Raw genomic sequence first — 16,500 nt, forward strand, 5'->3', positions numbered from 1 at the left:
AGGGGAGGATTGGTGAAAAGAACAATGCTTCAGTAGCAGAAGCTGGTCAGGCTATGCTCTGCTCCTCTGCTCTTTGCATCAGGAGCTCCAAAGTGTTTTGGAATTTTGCATTTCTGCAGCCATCTGCATCCTTTAGGAAAAGTTAAAAACCACAGCAGTACAAGAAGGACGAACAGCAGAGCTGAAAGAGTTTACACCAGTAAAAATATCCCAGTATTCAGGAGTATTTTTACTTGTTCAGGAGCTTAGATTACAGAAAGTTTTGAAACGCTTAGACTGAAGATTTGCTGCCACCCGGTGGCAGCGGATACCCGCTCGCCCCCGAGCATCCCAAGGGGGAAAATCAGCATTCGGACCCTACCCGACAGTAGGCAGGCAATTGTACATGGTGGGGATCCCAGGCTGCGCCGTGTGTGGAGCTCGGGGGACACTGCTGCCAGCGACAGCACGCACGGCCCGAAAAACGGCCCGCTGAAAGGGACCGTAAAGGCGAGGACAAAGATCTTGTTTATGTTCAGCGATTTACCTTACCTTGCTGTATCCCAAAGCAAAATGCCAGTGCTGCGTGCCAAAATTTCCATTCAAATGCTTCTCAAACCCAAATGCGTATGGAAGCGTGCTGAGCACTTCTGCTTTTGCTCACTATGTTGAATCAGCATATCTCAGTACAGGAAAGATATGGACCTGCTGGAGAGGTTCCAGAGGAGGGCCACAGAAATCAGGGGGCTGGAGCACCTCTCCGATGGAGATAGCCTGAGAAAGTTGGGGTTGTTCAACCTGGAGAAAAGTCTGGGGAGACCTTAGTGTGACCTTTCAGTGCTTAAAAGGGGCCTATAAGATGGGAAAAGGCTTTTTAGCAGGGGCTGTTGCAATAGGACGAGGGGTGATGCTTTTAAACTAGAAGAGATGAGATTCAGGCTGGGTGTGAGAAAACATTCGTTAACAGTGAAGGTGGTAAAACACTGGCACAGATTGCCCAGAGAGGTGGTGGATGTGCCATCCGTGGAGACATTCAAGGCCAGGCTAGATGTGGTTCTGGGCAATCTGATCTATTTGAAGATGTCCCTGCTCATTGCATGGCAGGAAGAATAGATGATCTTTGAAGTTCCCTTCCAACCCAAACTCTTTTATGATTCTACAATCTCATATATGTTAAAAATGGCAATAAAGACCAAAGTTGGCTGAACTGCTCACTGTCTGGCAGATCACTTTATAGAAAAAAATGCTGTACTGGTCAAGTACTCTTTTGAGGGCTCTTTTGGGATGAGTACAGAGGTGCACGCTCTGCCCCATCTGGCAATGATGGAATTCTTCCATCAGAAAAGACTGCAAGATTGTAGTGTCATAAATAGTTTATCTACTAAATGGCCTGGCAGCCAGTGAAAGCACAATGGTGGCATATCTGGAGAATTTTTCAGCTAGTGAAGGTGTTGATTTAGCTAAATGGGAAGAAAATAATTACCAGATTTTAACTGTAAAAACCCCCCCAAAACCAAACAAACCAATAAACCCAAAATAAAACAAAGAAAAAACCCTAGAACTTCCTAAAGTGTGCTTCCTTAACATTAAATTTCACAGTCTCATTACTTGCATCTAATTTTTTATTTCGGAGTTCAAACTCATTTTGCCCCGTCAGGGTAATTTGCATATTGAACTGCTTAATGTTTTCCTAAACATTCGTTCTTCTTGAGCCATTCCAAGTGAGCTATAAAAAGCAGTGGATCAGGAATGCTGACTTGCTTGTGCAAGTGTTTCTTTTTCCACAAAGCTCCATAAGGACTCCGACAGAAAGGTAACCGTCTTTCTTCCAGGCTCCTGACAGCATGGAGAAGTTGGTTCTCTCTTCCCAGCATCACGAATGTGCAACTCTGTATTACAATCTCTAGCATTCTTCCAAAATGTATTACTTCTCCCCCTAGCGTTCAAGAACTCCACACCTAACAGCAAAAGGAAATTTCTCACCTTTAGACGTGGACAGACTGTACCTAGGAGAAAACCCCAAATGTGTCATAAACCTAATACACTATGGCATATTAGTGCCCTTATACAGCACCGCAGTGGACTGGCCAGGAATGCCCTTTGACTCAAACTCTCAAATTGCCTAGCCAATTAAAAACCTTCTGAGTCAACAGTTACTTGGACCAAAATCATCCTCCTGCTTTACAACATACCACAATGACTTACTGACATGTAGAAACCTTCACAGTAAGCATCTTGCCTGTCAGAATTTCTACCAAGAACAGTGTGTCACAAAATTTAATAGAAGTTTGACCATTAGCGGCCCGCCCTTCTGATACGTATAAATACCTTTCTGTACACAGCTGGGGTTTTTGCCATGTTTCTATGCTATTCCAAAGCTGTTAATATCTTGAAATACTTGATATTCCTGAGGAATATGAAGTCAGGTTTGTAACCCCAGCATACAAACCTACTCTCTCCCTCTAGTGCTTGTTACTGTAAATAGAATCATTCAAGATAGAAATATTTCATGGTTACCAGCAGGCAATATTTATTATTACAACTGAGAACTCTACATACAGTATTGCACAAAATTATAACAGACCAATCATGAAAACCATGTTCCTATGCAACTGTAAATAGCACTTTAACAGAAGTTGAACACATTGTGCGTTAGGTGTCTTAGTAAAGTGACAATTTAGAGGATTATTTCACTGGAGTATGAAAGTGCAAACTTTCAGTCAAGGCATATACACAAAATGTGAAAAGGTTGCTATACATGCCACAGGTCTTAAAAAATCCCCAAGCCAATCCCCGGTACTCCAAAACACACCAGAACAAGTTAAATGACTAAGTAATAGCACTCATAGCAAGCCCTACCAGTGCTACCACATTTCAAGTCTTATCCCCTAGCAAGAAGCAGAGGAACACGATCTGAAGAAATGCCCTTTGCTTGGAGTTTTAGACATATTAATGCAGCTGTACCACATTAACTGCATTTTTTTTGTTTGGCAAGACAAAGACTTGTGGCACTAAAAATGCACATAGACAGTGTATTACCAGTAATTCCTGAATTGCTATATAAAGTAACCATGTACAGCAGTTGACTGTTGAAGGAAATAGCATTTTTACATCAAAAGGTGACATAGCATACAACCAAGATTCAAGTATTTAATATTGAACTGTAATTGTGGGAATTCTGACCTTCTGTTCCTGTGCACTACATAAAAATGAAAAAATAGTTCTTTATCTGTTTTATTCTTCCTTCTACACCTTTTCGCAGGTGTAGAAGAAGAACAAAAACACGGCTGCAATCCTGAGTCTTCAGCACGTTACTATTCCAATGTGATTGCAAGGTATGTGGGTGCAACTGTGCAGACCAACGTTACCTCTGGATTCTCAACATGCAGCCTTAATGCTCTCCCTCCACTCTCACCTCAACCACCACCCTGTCCTTGACTGCAAGATCCCAGTCCTTGTTGTCCCCTACTTTGGATTTGCAACCTTTTCACCAGCTGTTCCCATCAGATGCCCAGGAAGACATTATCTTCTCTTCAGCACAAGCGAGCAGTTTAGCTGCACAATGTCATCTTCAGACAACCAGGGAAACATGGAAATAAAAGGATGGAAGAGTACTTCTATGGAATCAGGTTATGGGAAGGCCTGGAGAGACATTTATACTTCTGCCTTAGCACCAGTGCATAAGTGCTGAAGACTTTGTAAGCTTGAAGAACACAGGTGTAAAAAACATAAAATCTGATTAGGAGAAAGTTTGAATTCCAAAGAAAAAAATGGCCTCCTATAAACACAGTGTTTTAATTACTGTTTAGATTCATTTAACAATTACAAAATACTATGTTTTTTTAAATTATAAATGCCTTTTCCCCTGTCACCAAGTTAACTTTAAGAGAGTTAAACAGAAGCTATAAGCTTTAGAGAAAAAACCTTGTACCTAGAGTTGCAGAAGAGTTCAAACTGTAACAAAATTAGTAGCAGACATAACTACAAAAAAGTAATGAGAAGCCTAAGAGTCCTCTCAAAAAAAAAAAACCCCAAAAAAAACCCCACAAACATCTGCAGGCAGTTTTACAACTTTTCAATTTAAGTCAAGAAAGACAAACGACAGAAACATGAGAAACCATGCCCATGTGTATCTGCTTTAGTACTCCACTGCCCAAATGTATTTCATGTTCTGAAGAATTACTAAGTACAGCAGAGACTGTGCCTTCTACAAGAAACAGAATTAAAACTGAGTTAGTCCATTTTGAAGTATTTCTACAAGCAGTGCTATGGTAACCTACCACTATACTAATACATGAACATTTTCTTAGACCTCCCCAGATTTATAGGAAAATAAACCACCAGAAAACCCACATGTAAAAAGATTAAAGCATCAAAAAACTACAAAACCAAAGCAAGCATACACATAATCATAGTGAACTCTGAAGCTGAGGTCTGTGTATATAAATTTTTATGAACAAGCTCATATAAATGATTGGGGTTTTTATTTTGGTGGGGTTTTTTTTCCTCCCCACATCAAAGTAGAACACATAGGTAATATATTCTTTCAAATAGGTTTTGGATCGGGAAGTCTGAGTAGAATGGACAAAGAAAATAAAGGAAAAGAACAGACAGATTTTATTTCCTTGGTACGTGAAAGTACAGAGGTGTTACTACAGCACTTACTGTTCTTACCTTTTGAATCCCAACTCATCACAAATTAAAGTAAAACTACATCAGTGGTGGAATCTTAACAATTTACTTTTTCAAAAGGGTTTATTTTAATTAATGGTATCCACACTTCACGCAGCCTACGAACCTGAAGAAAATGCATTTGCTTCTGAAAGCCACAGCAGTGTTTTGGGGTGTTCAACGTCAAAGAAGTAGTCCTGAGATTTCAGATGTTAAAGCTTTCTCCACAGCCACATGTTCCTTTGATGTTTGGATTATTGAAGACAAATTCACTGGACAGTTTGTCTTCTACATAGTCCATTTCAGTTCCTAGAAGTGTCAGCTGTGCCTTCTTCTCAATAAACACTCTAACCCCTGGAGGACATCGAAGCAAAAAAAAAAAATAAAATTTACATATAGCAAAATCATCACTCACTTTGGAACTCTTTTTAAACCAGTGATAAAAAAATGGAAACTAAATATGAGGGCTATCAGTATTAAGTCAGTTTCCCTGGCCTTACATGGGACACTTTCATCACTGTTTTTACTCTACCATACAAGTCCAGCAACAGTTTAGAACTATTATTTATGTGCATTTATGTGTCACTTACATACGTATTTTTTGAGGGGAGATTTAAAAACATGACACCTAGGGAAAGAAGCTGCAGAACTTGGGAATGAATCTCAGCTTCAATACTTAAGTTTCCATACATTACACCCAGCAACCCATTTCCTACCATTCTTAAAGTCTGTGCATATAACAACACACCCGAAGACCTTGAAAACCTAAATGTTTCAGTCTCAAAATTATTTTCTGCTCTGACAGAAATATTACCTCTACATTAACTACTAGCAATATTGAATCTTAGAATGAGGCAAATGTATGAACATTCAAATATACCACAATCTTTTAAGATTAAAAAGTAGCAGTTCATCTTGGTAAGTAGAAAGAGCTTTCTTTCCGAAAGTATACAAAGTCTGTATCTCTTTGGAATAAAGTTACTGAACTTCAAAGCTGCAAATATGACACAAACGTGCAAGTGGACTGCTTTAGCTATCCACAGACTATGAAATAATAAAAATAAACACGTAAAATTGTACCAGTACAGAGCAACAAGACCTCATTAAGGTACACGAGAGATTGCTGGAAAGCCGTTTCATCATAGCAGACACTGAGACAAAACATAGTACTAACACAACCCAAGTCTGGGCAACCGAGTTGAATCTACACTTTTTTGGGGTTAGTTTGGACAGTAACTGATAGTGAAGGCTAAACCTAATCAAAGAGTTTATGGACCTGATTCCTGAAGCTGTCACTTACTACCTAAAAGCAGGCAAACTTGTGCTGGGATTCAAAGTCACCACCGAGCAGAAACCTGTATAAAACAGCCTTTACTGGAAGTCTGTCTAGAAGCAAGTGAAGCAAAACAGAAATGACAAAAGCACACATGAACCGCTGGTTTTGGAACTTAAGGTCTCTGACCTGACTGAGGGAAACTGCTTTCCAGTTTCTTTAAGATCCAAACCAAGAAATGCTTTCTGAAAAATGTGTTTTCAGGCCTGTAAATCTAGAGCGGCTTCGAATCAAGCAGGACAGGTTAACTCCAGAAGCCAGCTGAATCTGAAATCAAGAGGCACCTGGAGAATCAGGTGGCAGTCCCTAGCTCACATTCTCATGCTCATATTCTGCTTCAATTTAACCATTTGCTTAAGTTCTAACTAATTCTCTGTTTAAGAGAATAAAATCTATGCGTTGGTCACAGGTTTTCTAAAGACAGCTGGAAGGTGGGCTCTGACCAGCAGCATAGCTTCTGTAAGAAAACAATAGTGATAGCCTCTTATTCTTAAATCTCTTACTTTGCCACCAAATTAAAAGTAACATTTCTGAACATAATGTAGTTCAGTAACGCTTAAAAGAACCAAAAACCACCTCCACAAAAGCAATTCTATGAACCTTTAGAAAACGAACAGAAATCAAAACAAACACTATTATCAATCTGTATTAGACAAAAAGACCACTGACGTAAACTTTTATAAAAACTGAAAAAACATACAGCACTGTGCTGGTTTTGACTGGGACAAAATTAATTTTCTCCAGAATAGCTAGTATGGGGCTAAGTTTTGGATTTGTGCTGGAAAAAGTTTGAAAATTCAGGGATGTTTTAGTTACTGCTGAGCAGATGCTTACACAGCATCAAGGCCTTTTCTGCTTTTCACCCCACCAGCGAGCAGGCTGGGGGTGCACAAGGAACTGGGAGGGGACAGAGCCAGAACAGCTGATCCCAACTGAACCAAGGGATATCCCATACCGTATGACATCATGCTCAGCAATAAAAGCTGTGGGAAGCAGAATGAAGACGGGACATTTAGAGTGATGGTGTTTGTTTTCCCAAGTCACCATTATGTGAGATGGAGCCCTACTGTCCTGGAGATGCTTGAAAACCTGCCTGCTGATGGGAAGTGGTGAATTAATCCTTTGTTTTGCTTCACTTGCATGTGTGGCTTTTGCTTTACCTGTTACACTGTCTTTATATCAAACCATGAGTTTTCTCACTTTTACCATTCTGAAAAAGTTTGGTGGGAGAGTGAGTGAGCAGCTGTGAGGGGCTTCACTGCTGGCTGGGGTTAAACCACAACAGGAACTTTAGCAACAGACCTATCATGTGATGCTTACTGTAATTATGAGGCAGAAAGCATAAATATCAGGGTAGGAAAACAATTTTTAAAGTATTCTTCAATAAAAATCGTAGAACCTGTTGTTACAAAGCAATGCAAAGGTCAAAAGCACAAAGAAATTAAAACCAAATTATGCATCAGTGAAGAATAAGACTAGTTAGAGAAAGTAGTTGGGAAAATCCCTTGCATATAAAATCTTCACTTTGCCAAGCCCTGGTTTAGGTATGCTGATAAAATATTTCATTATATATGCATTGTTCTGTATTATTCTCTAAATATCTATTAGCCACCTCTGAAGACATGAACAATGGACTAAACTATTCAGGTGCAGTAGCCTCTGATGCAGATACTGCAGAGCTGCTTATTTTAACTAACTGGTTACTTTAAACCAGAAACTAAGGTGACAACAATTCCCATACAGAGGGACCTCTTACGGTAACTCGTTATTTCAATTAAGTTCTAGCCTGTACCTTGGCAAACCTGCAATTGGTTATTCTTCACCACCAGCACAGAAGTTTGTTCGGAAACTCACCATCTTGAACTACCTCTTCATCAGAATCTCCTTTTGATTTCGTATATTCTAATGTGTAGGAAAGCCCATTGCATCCTCTTGTACGAACACCTACTTTCACACCCACCTAAAAACACCGCAACCAAACAACAGAACATCCATGAGGTTTTTTTAAACTTACTCTCAAACACCAAGATAAAAAAGTATGCAGAACAACAAAATAATGGCATTTATTATGTTGTTGTTTATGTTACGTTTATTATGAAGTTGTGGATGCCCCATCCCTGGAAGTGCTCAAGGCGAGGCTGGATGGGGACTGGGGCAACCTGATCTAGTGGAAGGTGCCCTTGCCCAGGGCAGGGGGGTGGAACTAGATGATCTTTAAGGTCCTCTCAAATTCCAACCATTCTATGGTTATCCTCCACTGCCTCAAAGCAGAAGTTAATAACTTTCAGATTAAGAGGTAACATTTTTTTTTACCCTTTTAAAAAGTTGACTGCCAAGGTGAAAGCAAACATCAGACGTTTGCTACTATGGATCAAGCCCTAAACTAAGTTAAAGTTTTGAAGTAATAAACTGTTAGAACTCTTACAGGTGCCTGGTCTAAGGACACTCACATTTCAAAGACAGGTATTTTTGTAACTTCAAATGAAAGTTTTCTTAGATGCCAATTCTGTACTGACAGCAATATGAGGCCAAGACAAGGGCAGTTACTGAATTTGCACAGAATTCTTGTAATAACACCATCAGAAAACTTACTTCAAACACAAGTTGTGAAAAACATACTTTGATTTCTTCATTACCTCTATTGCAAGTCTCACTTAAACAGCAATGCCGGCTTAAATCAATTACGTTTATTTGCTTGCTGTTTTAATCAACCTTATAAGCCAACCTAATCAATGTGTGTAACATTCACAGTATCCAACAACTCTGACAAAAAAGCACATTGTGTAAGAAAATATTTTAAAGAAACAGAACTACTTGTGTACAACAATCTTTCAGAAATATCTACACACCAATGCTTCATAACTGAAGAGGAAAATTATACTGCCTATCTCCATAATCAATCTTGTGATAAAAATATATCGAAACATAGCACATGTCATCAAGTGGGATCTCAGAGAAACATGTTTTATCTTTTCAGACTAAATACCTTTCTCTACAAGAACTGCTACAAATAATGGGCTGGAAAATGTAAACACCATTTATAGCAAGGGGATGACTGACGACCTAAGCTGTAGGCTTAAGGCTTCCTTAAGTTGGTTTGAAACATTAACAAAGAGTCCACTCAGTTATGGAAACTTATAAGTAAGTTTAACAATGGAAACTTATAAGCAAAATACTCTCCTTGAAATAATACTTACTGCAAAGAAGAAAATCTAATGCTTGTTTTTATAATGGTTAGAAAGCAAGACTCTTTAGTTTTTCCCCAAAAAGAAAAGAGGACAAGCTCAGTTACTTACAGAAATGCTGATTACTAAACCAAAAAGTTTCCTTTCTGGCAATTTTCCCAAAAATTAGATTTTTCCAATGGGTATGAGTCTAACTTTATTACACTTCAACATGAGAATTCCTACAAGAACTTAATTAACAACGTCTTACTATCAACAGCTGAAGATCTCTTTCTGTACCAGAACTCACCACTACGCCATATTAAAAGGCTTCATTAAAATATATATCAAAAATATTTTAAGCTTAAATTTTTTCAACTTTTTCATCTCAAAACATCTGTGAAGTGAAATGTCATTACCATCAGTTATTTTCTGCATTTCATTTTATAAAGAAATGAAGCTTGATATATCAAACAAGCTCCAAAAAAAAAAAAGCTACTATGTCTAATAAACACGTTGGTGCTTATTTCAAACTTCTAAGTTGGCTACAAATGTCTCATGAGTTATGCCGATACGTTAGCACAATCTACAGGCTTGCATCGTTTATACTTACATGTTCAGGTTTATCTTTCAGAAGCTGTTTTATCTTCTGAACAGCTGACGGGGTCTGAAAAACAAAAACATATACATTAATTTGAAAGGGTTTTTTTTGTTTATTTGCAGTGAGTGCTTACACATATTAAATGTGCAACATACTTAGCTGCACTACAAAAATTCCTATTCCAGCACTTAAGTGTACTTAAGTTTTCTTAGTTTACATTTCTTTCCTATGTGCGAAACCCACCTTCAGCATCAGCCACCTGTCAGTATTGACTTGCCTGAGTTCTACTCAAAACTGGACTCTTATCTGAATATACACATTCTGCTGCAAAACAGATGATTGCTGAATCTAACCCATACAGAAAACAATACCTCTCACACCCCTCCATATCCGCACTGACAGCAAACAGGCAGCTCAAGAACTGCCATCCTTTTAGAGTGTTTGGTTGGGTTTTTTCCCCAACAAAATCACTACCACAACACAATTAAGTAGTTCTTAACACATACACATCACAGACAAAAATCAATTAGGCACAGAAGAGCTTATGGCCTACTTCTCTCTTCCCACTAACCTAAAGGGGAACCGGGATTCTACAGAGGGTAAATTCACTGCTCATGCAGAACTACTTGTTGCATAAATGCAAGAACACATTAAACACACAGAAATTTCCATTACATGCTTTTAGGTTTCTAAGACACTGAGAAAAGGAAAGCCTTTAGCAATGTTTAGTTCTTACCACGACCAGATAAAGCAAACTACAAGCAGGCTTATAGCAGAAAACCTTTTCTAAATACCGCTATTAATCTTCATTTGTAGAATGAAGTAAACTCACTACACAACACGAATCACCTGCTCTGACAAACGACTGAACTATATGCACTTTGCCCCTGTTCCAGCAGGGAACTGACTGTATTTTCCTCTGCAGTAATCCCTCTCAGAAGTACAGCTTCCAAAACAGCGCCGCTAGTCGTCAAACGCATTTCTTCAACTGACAAAAGGATAGAAAGCCTCACTAGGAACAACTCGTCAGCGACTCTAGATAATGCTTAACTGTTACTTAGTTTTACAGAAGAAATACAATTCTTAGCGTGACTGTGCAAAAAGGGCCCCGCACGAAGGGGCCGCACCGCTGTTCCCGCTGCCTGCCCTCCGCGGCACTGCCCTCTGCAAGGCTACCTGCACAGGAGCAGGGGCGCGGAGCCTGCTACCACCGGCATCAGTCAGGAGTAGCAGCTCCCCCACAGCAACTCACAGAGTGGGGTGTGGCTGTCAGAAACCCCTCAGCCTTCCCGCAGCCCTCTCCTGCCGAGCCCAGGGCACGGCCGCCACAGCACGGGATAACGGCGCAGGCCTACAACTGCGACGCTGCCCCGGGCGAGTCCCGCGCTCGTCCCGCCCCCCTGTCACCGGCAGCAGAGGGCTGGCCGCGCGCCACCAGCCGCAGGATGGGCGGCCGGCCGGGACAGTAGGAGGGCGGCGGCGCGGCCCGGCCCTGCCGTGGCGCAGCTCCTGCAGCCGTGAGGCAGCACCGGCCGCGGGGAGCCCTCCCGCAGCGACGCGGCACTGACCAGGGTGAGAGCGGCGCGCGTAGCCTGGATCTTCCGCTTGCTGACGGCACGCACCGTAGCCCTCACCACCGACGAGGCCATCACCCCCCTCCGCCCCGTCCGCTGCCTTGGGCCATGGGCTGCACTGACGTCACACTGTGACGCCACGACGCACGGCGTGATTCCGGCGCCCGCCCCGATTGGGCAGCTGACTGTGATCGGCAGCGGCGGCGGTTGCGGCCCGTCCCACTGCGCCATAGCCTATGGGGAAGGCAGAGCATTACCGCCTGTTGACAGAGATAAGCGCAGCCTCGGCCAGGGCAGCCGCCGTGGGAGGCTCTTCTGCTTAGCTCCATCCGCTGACACCCCCACTGGCGGCAAGGAGCCAGCTGTGTGGGGGAACATGGGGTCCCCGTCCTCCAGAGGCACAGGCGGAGAACACGAGTGTTTAGCGGCAGTCACGCGCACAAGCGCTGCAGTACAACCGTTGTTTTGCACGGGCAAAACCCATACGCGGCGTGACGCTGCGCGGAGAAGCCCGCTCGGTGTCAGTGACGGGGGGCCCGTCACGGAGGGCGCACCGTGAGAGAGCGTTGTTAACGCGGGGCCGCCTGCAGGGCTTTTGCCCCTCAGGGGCCGGGTGCGTGCTGCTCGGCCCGGCTGCTCCGCTCGACACGCTGCTGCTGCCGCGGGACCGCGGCGCAGAGCCGTCCGGCTGCCTCGAACTGCTCCCGCAGGCCGGGGGTGGGGGAAAGAAGGGGACTTTGGGGCGGCCTGCGGGCACCCGCAGAGAAATCCGGCAAGGTCAATCACATCACTTTGAACCCAATGACGGCTAGGCCAGAGGGAAAGCAAACAGCCGTTGTTCATTACCTCTGCCTCACAACGATGCTTTAAACTTACATTTACGAAGTCCAAGCACGAGCAACAAGTCTGCATCAGAAAATCACAGTATAGTTAGGGTCAGAAAGAACCTTAGGATCGTCTAGTTCCAACCTCCCTGACATAGGGGGGTGTGAGGATGGAAGGCACAGACCCAGGGTTCCCCACAGTTCCCCATCTTGTTTTGTCAATGCAGTATAGACATGTCTCTCAAAAGCGTGGGATAACATTTGCTGTATACATTGTAACAAACAAGGTACAACACATACGATGGCAAAGAGAGTAAGCAAGAAGATCAATCGTGCTTTAACCGAAGTCAATAGCTACCCACTTATACCCCCTGCATCATCTTCCCTTAACTTCATCATACTGTCTTTCAACTTGTGGATACTTTCATGTATGGGTTCTGAATGGTCTGATAAATTCATGCAACACATTCCTTCCAAAATTTCACACCCATGTCCATGCACTAAGAGGAGAAAATTGACTGCTGCCCTATTTTGTAAAGTCGCATGTGTAATAGAGTCGACATCAGTGAGCAAAGCAGACAGAGCAGATGCTGTAGCATTAGTTTGTTTAGCAAGCCAACATCCTAATTTATTCAATGTTGCTAAAGCTTGAGTGCTAGCTACTTCAGGAGCTAAAAATGAGGCAGCTATTATTTCACCCAGATTCCAAAAATTTACTTTGTCATCACAGCTCGGTTGAAAAGCATGCGTTGACCTTCGAGAACGCAATCCTCGTTTATTTATTATCATAGTGTTAGTAGGGATAAACATGCCTAAGGTACCTACTGCACACAGGCCGCCCTTTGTATGGGATGGCACCCCCTGCCAGGCCTGATATTGTGGCAACTGAGGCACAGACTCCGTTTCTGGCTAGAAATGAAATCCCTTATTGAGTGAGCTTACGGGCTTTTATAGTGTTCTGCCTAGCGGTTAGTAGCGGTTAGTTTCTTTGGTACTTTTCCATCATGAAACAATCTTATTGAGCACGCAGTCTTTCAGCCAATCACATTACTGTCCATGCGCCTTTGCTTCAGTAATTATTTCTAAACATGGTTCTTTGATATCACTACTCGTTACATCATCACTTCCACTTCCCCTTGACTACACATTCTTTATCTTGTCTTAAGCATCCTCCTGTTTCCAAATTTATAGTCCTCAGAAATTATCTTGATGCTCTTTCTTCGTTTCCACCCGATGTTCTTTCTCAGGTTCTTCCTGACTTGTCCTGTTCACTTCTTCCAAGGTTTGTGGCTGATAAGAGTTCAGATGTCCGGGCTCTCATCCGGGTCTACTGGTGCAGCTTCTTGTGCAGTACTCCCCACATCTCCCCCTTCTTTACAAACTAACAAAACATTGTTAATAGACTTAGCAATCAAATTATTTATACAAGCAATTAAACAAGGAACTGTGATTAAAATATACAAAAAGATTTTTACACAGGGTACTGCGATTTTAATAATGTCTTTCAACCATGCACTGATGCCCCATCCTGACAGCAAACTTTCTAGCCAATTCCAGCTACTCTCCACTCGCAACTTCTGAACTCCATCCTTTAGGTTTTGAATTGCATCATGGACAGACTCAGAATGATCAGATACGTTCATGCAACACATCTCATCAAAGTCTTTACAAACATATCCTTGAGCTAATAGCAGAAATCTATGGCAGCTCTATTTTGAAGGGTAGCATGTTTGACTGAATCGTTATCTGTTAACAGACCATTGCTGTGGGTCAAAAACCTTCGGGACAGAGGCTGGGTTTCTTGCCACCTCTCACCGAGAGGAGTGGGCCCCCCGCCGCTCCGCAGAGCGCATCTTGGCGGGCGCAGCGCCAACCCGTGCCTGCCGGAGCACACAAAGGCGAGGGGCGAGCGAGTATCATAGCCCTCTGCCCGCGGGCAGACAATGGGGGGAGCTTGCCGGAGCCTGCTGCAGCCCCTCGGTCGGAGGGGAGCCGCCGCCGCAGCCTCCACCCGGCTCCTGCAGGAGCGCCGTTTTCCTCCCCGCCGTCCAGCCCGCGGTTCTCCTCATAAAGGACGGGATATGTAGCACTCAGTTTTTAGGGCAGGTTTACATCACCTTGATTTTTCGCTTCTTTTTAAATGTTTTTCCCCATATCGTGCGGGTCAGAGGGGTAGAGGTCGGGTTCTCTGTCAGGGTCGATTGGTGCCGGATCAAAGGGGTTATCTTTGCCTGGCTCATTTGCTGTCGCAGCCTGCCGGCGGATATCTTCCCACCAATCGGTACGCGCGGGAGGGTGCGTGAGCACCGGCAAAGCTTGCGTCTCACTACAGCCAATGCCAGGATCAGGCAGGAATAGATCTGGCTCAGTTTCTGGCTCTACTGGCCCCGGGTCGAGAGGGTCCGGAGTGTTGTTTGTTGGGACAGGAGGGGCTGATGGTGCCGATGCCTCCTGTGCTGCCTCGTCAAGTGCCTCATGGACTGAGCGCCATACAACCAGCAATTTGGGGGCCGCCACGTCATCCCTTGTGGCTGCATCCCAGAGGCAGACCCCAATCTTCTCCCATATTGCCTTCTGATAAATATTAGTTGATGCCGCCTCAGGGGCATGGGTCGAGACCCATATTAACAAGTCTTTCAGTCTGTCTTCATTCACAGTAACCCCTTTCTTCTGCAGGAATTTTACTAGTACTCTGTACACCAACTTGTGCTCAGGGATACTGAGTTTCCCATGTTCCCGTTCCCAGCTGCTTACCTCAGTCAGAGGTATCAGTTAATTGCTGCAGCCTTTTGGAGGTCGGCTGGGCGTCCTCACTGGCCACTGAGCCACAGGTGTCTGTCAGGTCCCTATTCGGGAGCCATTTGTGAGGATGGAAGGCCTGGACTCAGAGGCAGAGTACAAGCTGGATCGTTTATTACACTGATCACACGATATTTATATGCTTCCAAGCAATTAGCCAAGCACATCTGTGTCTGCCTTGCGGTTACAGCAGGTGAAAGGTCTATCTGATTTTCTTATCGACATCCTCTTTCCAGTTGCGATGTTCTTGTTCCTTGCCAGTTCCAACATCTTCGAAGTACCAGTCAGGGACGGGTCACTCTTAATTGCCTGCTGTAGTTCCTCCTTCCCATGGTCTCTAACAGTTTCAATGCATTCCAACCCCCACAGGTAGGGATGGCTCAAAGCCCCCTTCAACCTGGCCTTGAATGCTGCCAGGGATGGGGCAGCCACAGCTTCTCTGAGCAACCTGTGCCAGTGTCTCACCACCCTCACAGTAAAGAACTTCTTCCTTGTATCTAACCTGAACTTCTGCTTTTTACGTTTTAACCCGTTACCCCTTGTCCTGTTGCTACAGTCCTTGATGAAGAGTCCCTCCCCAGCATCCTTATAGGCCCCCTTCAGATACTGGAAGGCTGCTGTGAGGTCTCCACGCAGCCTTCTTTTCTCCAAGGTTGAACAGCCCCAGTTTTCTCAGCCTGTATGTATGGGAGGTGCTCCAGTTCCCTGATCATCATGACACCTGCTTTGGGTACCTCATTCTGGGGTTAGCTGTTTTGAAGAGCTTGGTAGTAAACATGCAGATGTTTTTCTTTTTTACATACATAATTATGCCACTACTGTTTGATGAGGCACAGTATTTCTCTCTCACAGATAAAGATAGCAAGTGTATAAAAGAAGTTGTATATTCTTCACCTACACAAAACGTGTCTTTCACACACCATTACATACAACTTGGGTAACCATCCTCAACTAAAGCACAACCACTGAGAAGTATGGGGCTTAAGTGCCCCATCAGCCTGAAGCTGAAGTCAGCAATATATATGCTTGGAGGGGGGAGGCTTGTATATGAATGCAACTAATACCTTCTTCATCAGTCATGGTCTACCATGCAGGCACAAAGACCTTTACCCTCCTGTACTTCTTTAGGATGCTTCCAATCATCACTCCTTAGTCACTTGTCTGCAGAATGAATCTCAGCAGTAAAGACTGAGCATGGACTGGAACAGCAGCCTTGTTCTAAGATGTTTTTCATGTTCAGTACATTACCAAAGTAACATAAAAGCAAAAGTCAGTATTAAAATCTGTATAGTTCAAGTAAATAACAAGAAAATTTTTTGATAACTTTATCAGTATAGGAAAAATTTTAAAATAGTTTCTTTGCTAGTAAGCTCCCATTCTAAGCAACTGTTTCAGGCCCCAAAAGGTTACCAGCAACTTCACTTTTTATGTTGCTTCTGCAGTTCTTATAAAAATTTGATAATAAGGTTTACAAATCAATGGGTATTTAAATACATTTACATAAAATTTTGAATGGATGAAAACCTGGTTTTATTCATAGCTATGAAACAAATCC

The 16,500-nt window shown here is 43.1% G+C and overlaps 1 protein-coding gene across 4 annotated transcripts; it reads right to left on the bottom strand.

Annotated features, from left to right (window-relative positions):
• Positions 1–2,484: 2,484 nt before the first annotated feature.
• On the bottom strand, positions 2,485–11,471 carry ISCA1 (iron-sulfur cluster assembly 1). 4 transcript variants are annotated; one of them, XR_013958681.1, is made up of 5 exons: positions 11,317–11,471; positions 9,761–9,814; positions 7,838–7,943; positions 4,778–5,004; positions 2,485–3,621 (listed from the first exon to the last, which is right to left on the bottom strand). XR_013958681.1 is itself a non-coding variant. In XM_080636765.1 (4 exons), exons 1-4 carry the CDS (start codon positions 11,395–11,397, stop codon positions 4,856–4,858), a joined length of 390 nt encoding a protein of 129 aa, XP_080492891.1. In that variant the 5' UTR covers positions 11,398–11,471; the 3' UTR covers positions 2,485–4,855. The 4 variants fall into 4 exon arrangements, 1 of the variants encoding a protein (XP_080492891.1); XR_013958682.1 differs by having other exon boundaries at positions 2,485–3,682; XR_013958683.1 differs by having other exon boundaries at positions 2,485–3,682; positions 4,654–5,004.
• Positions 11,472–16,500: the final 5,029 nt, after the last annotated feature.

This window comes from Psittacula echo, assembly GCF_963264785.1.
Source record: "Psittacula echo genome assembly, chromosome: Z".
Taxonomy (NCBI): domain Eukaryota; kingdom Metazoa; phylum Chordata; class Aves; order Psittaciformes; family Psittacidae; genus Psittacula; species Psittacula echo.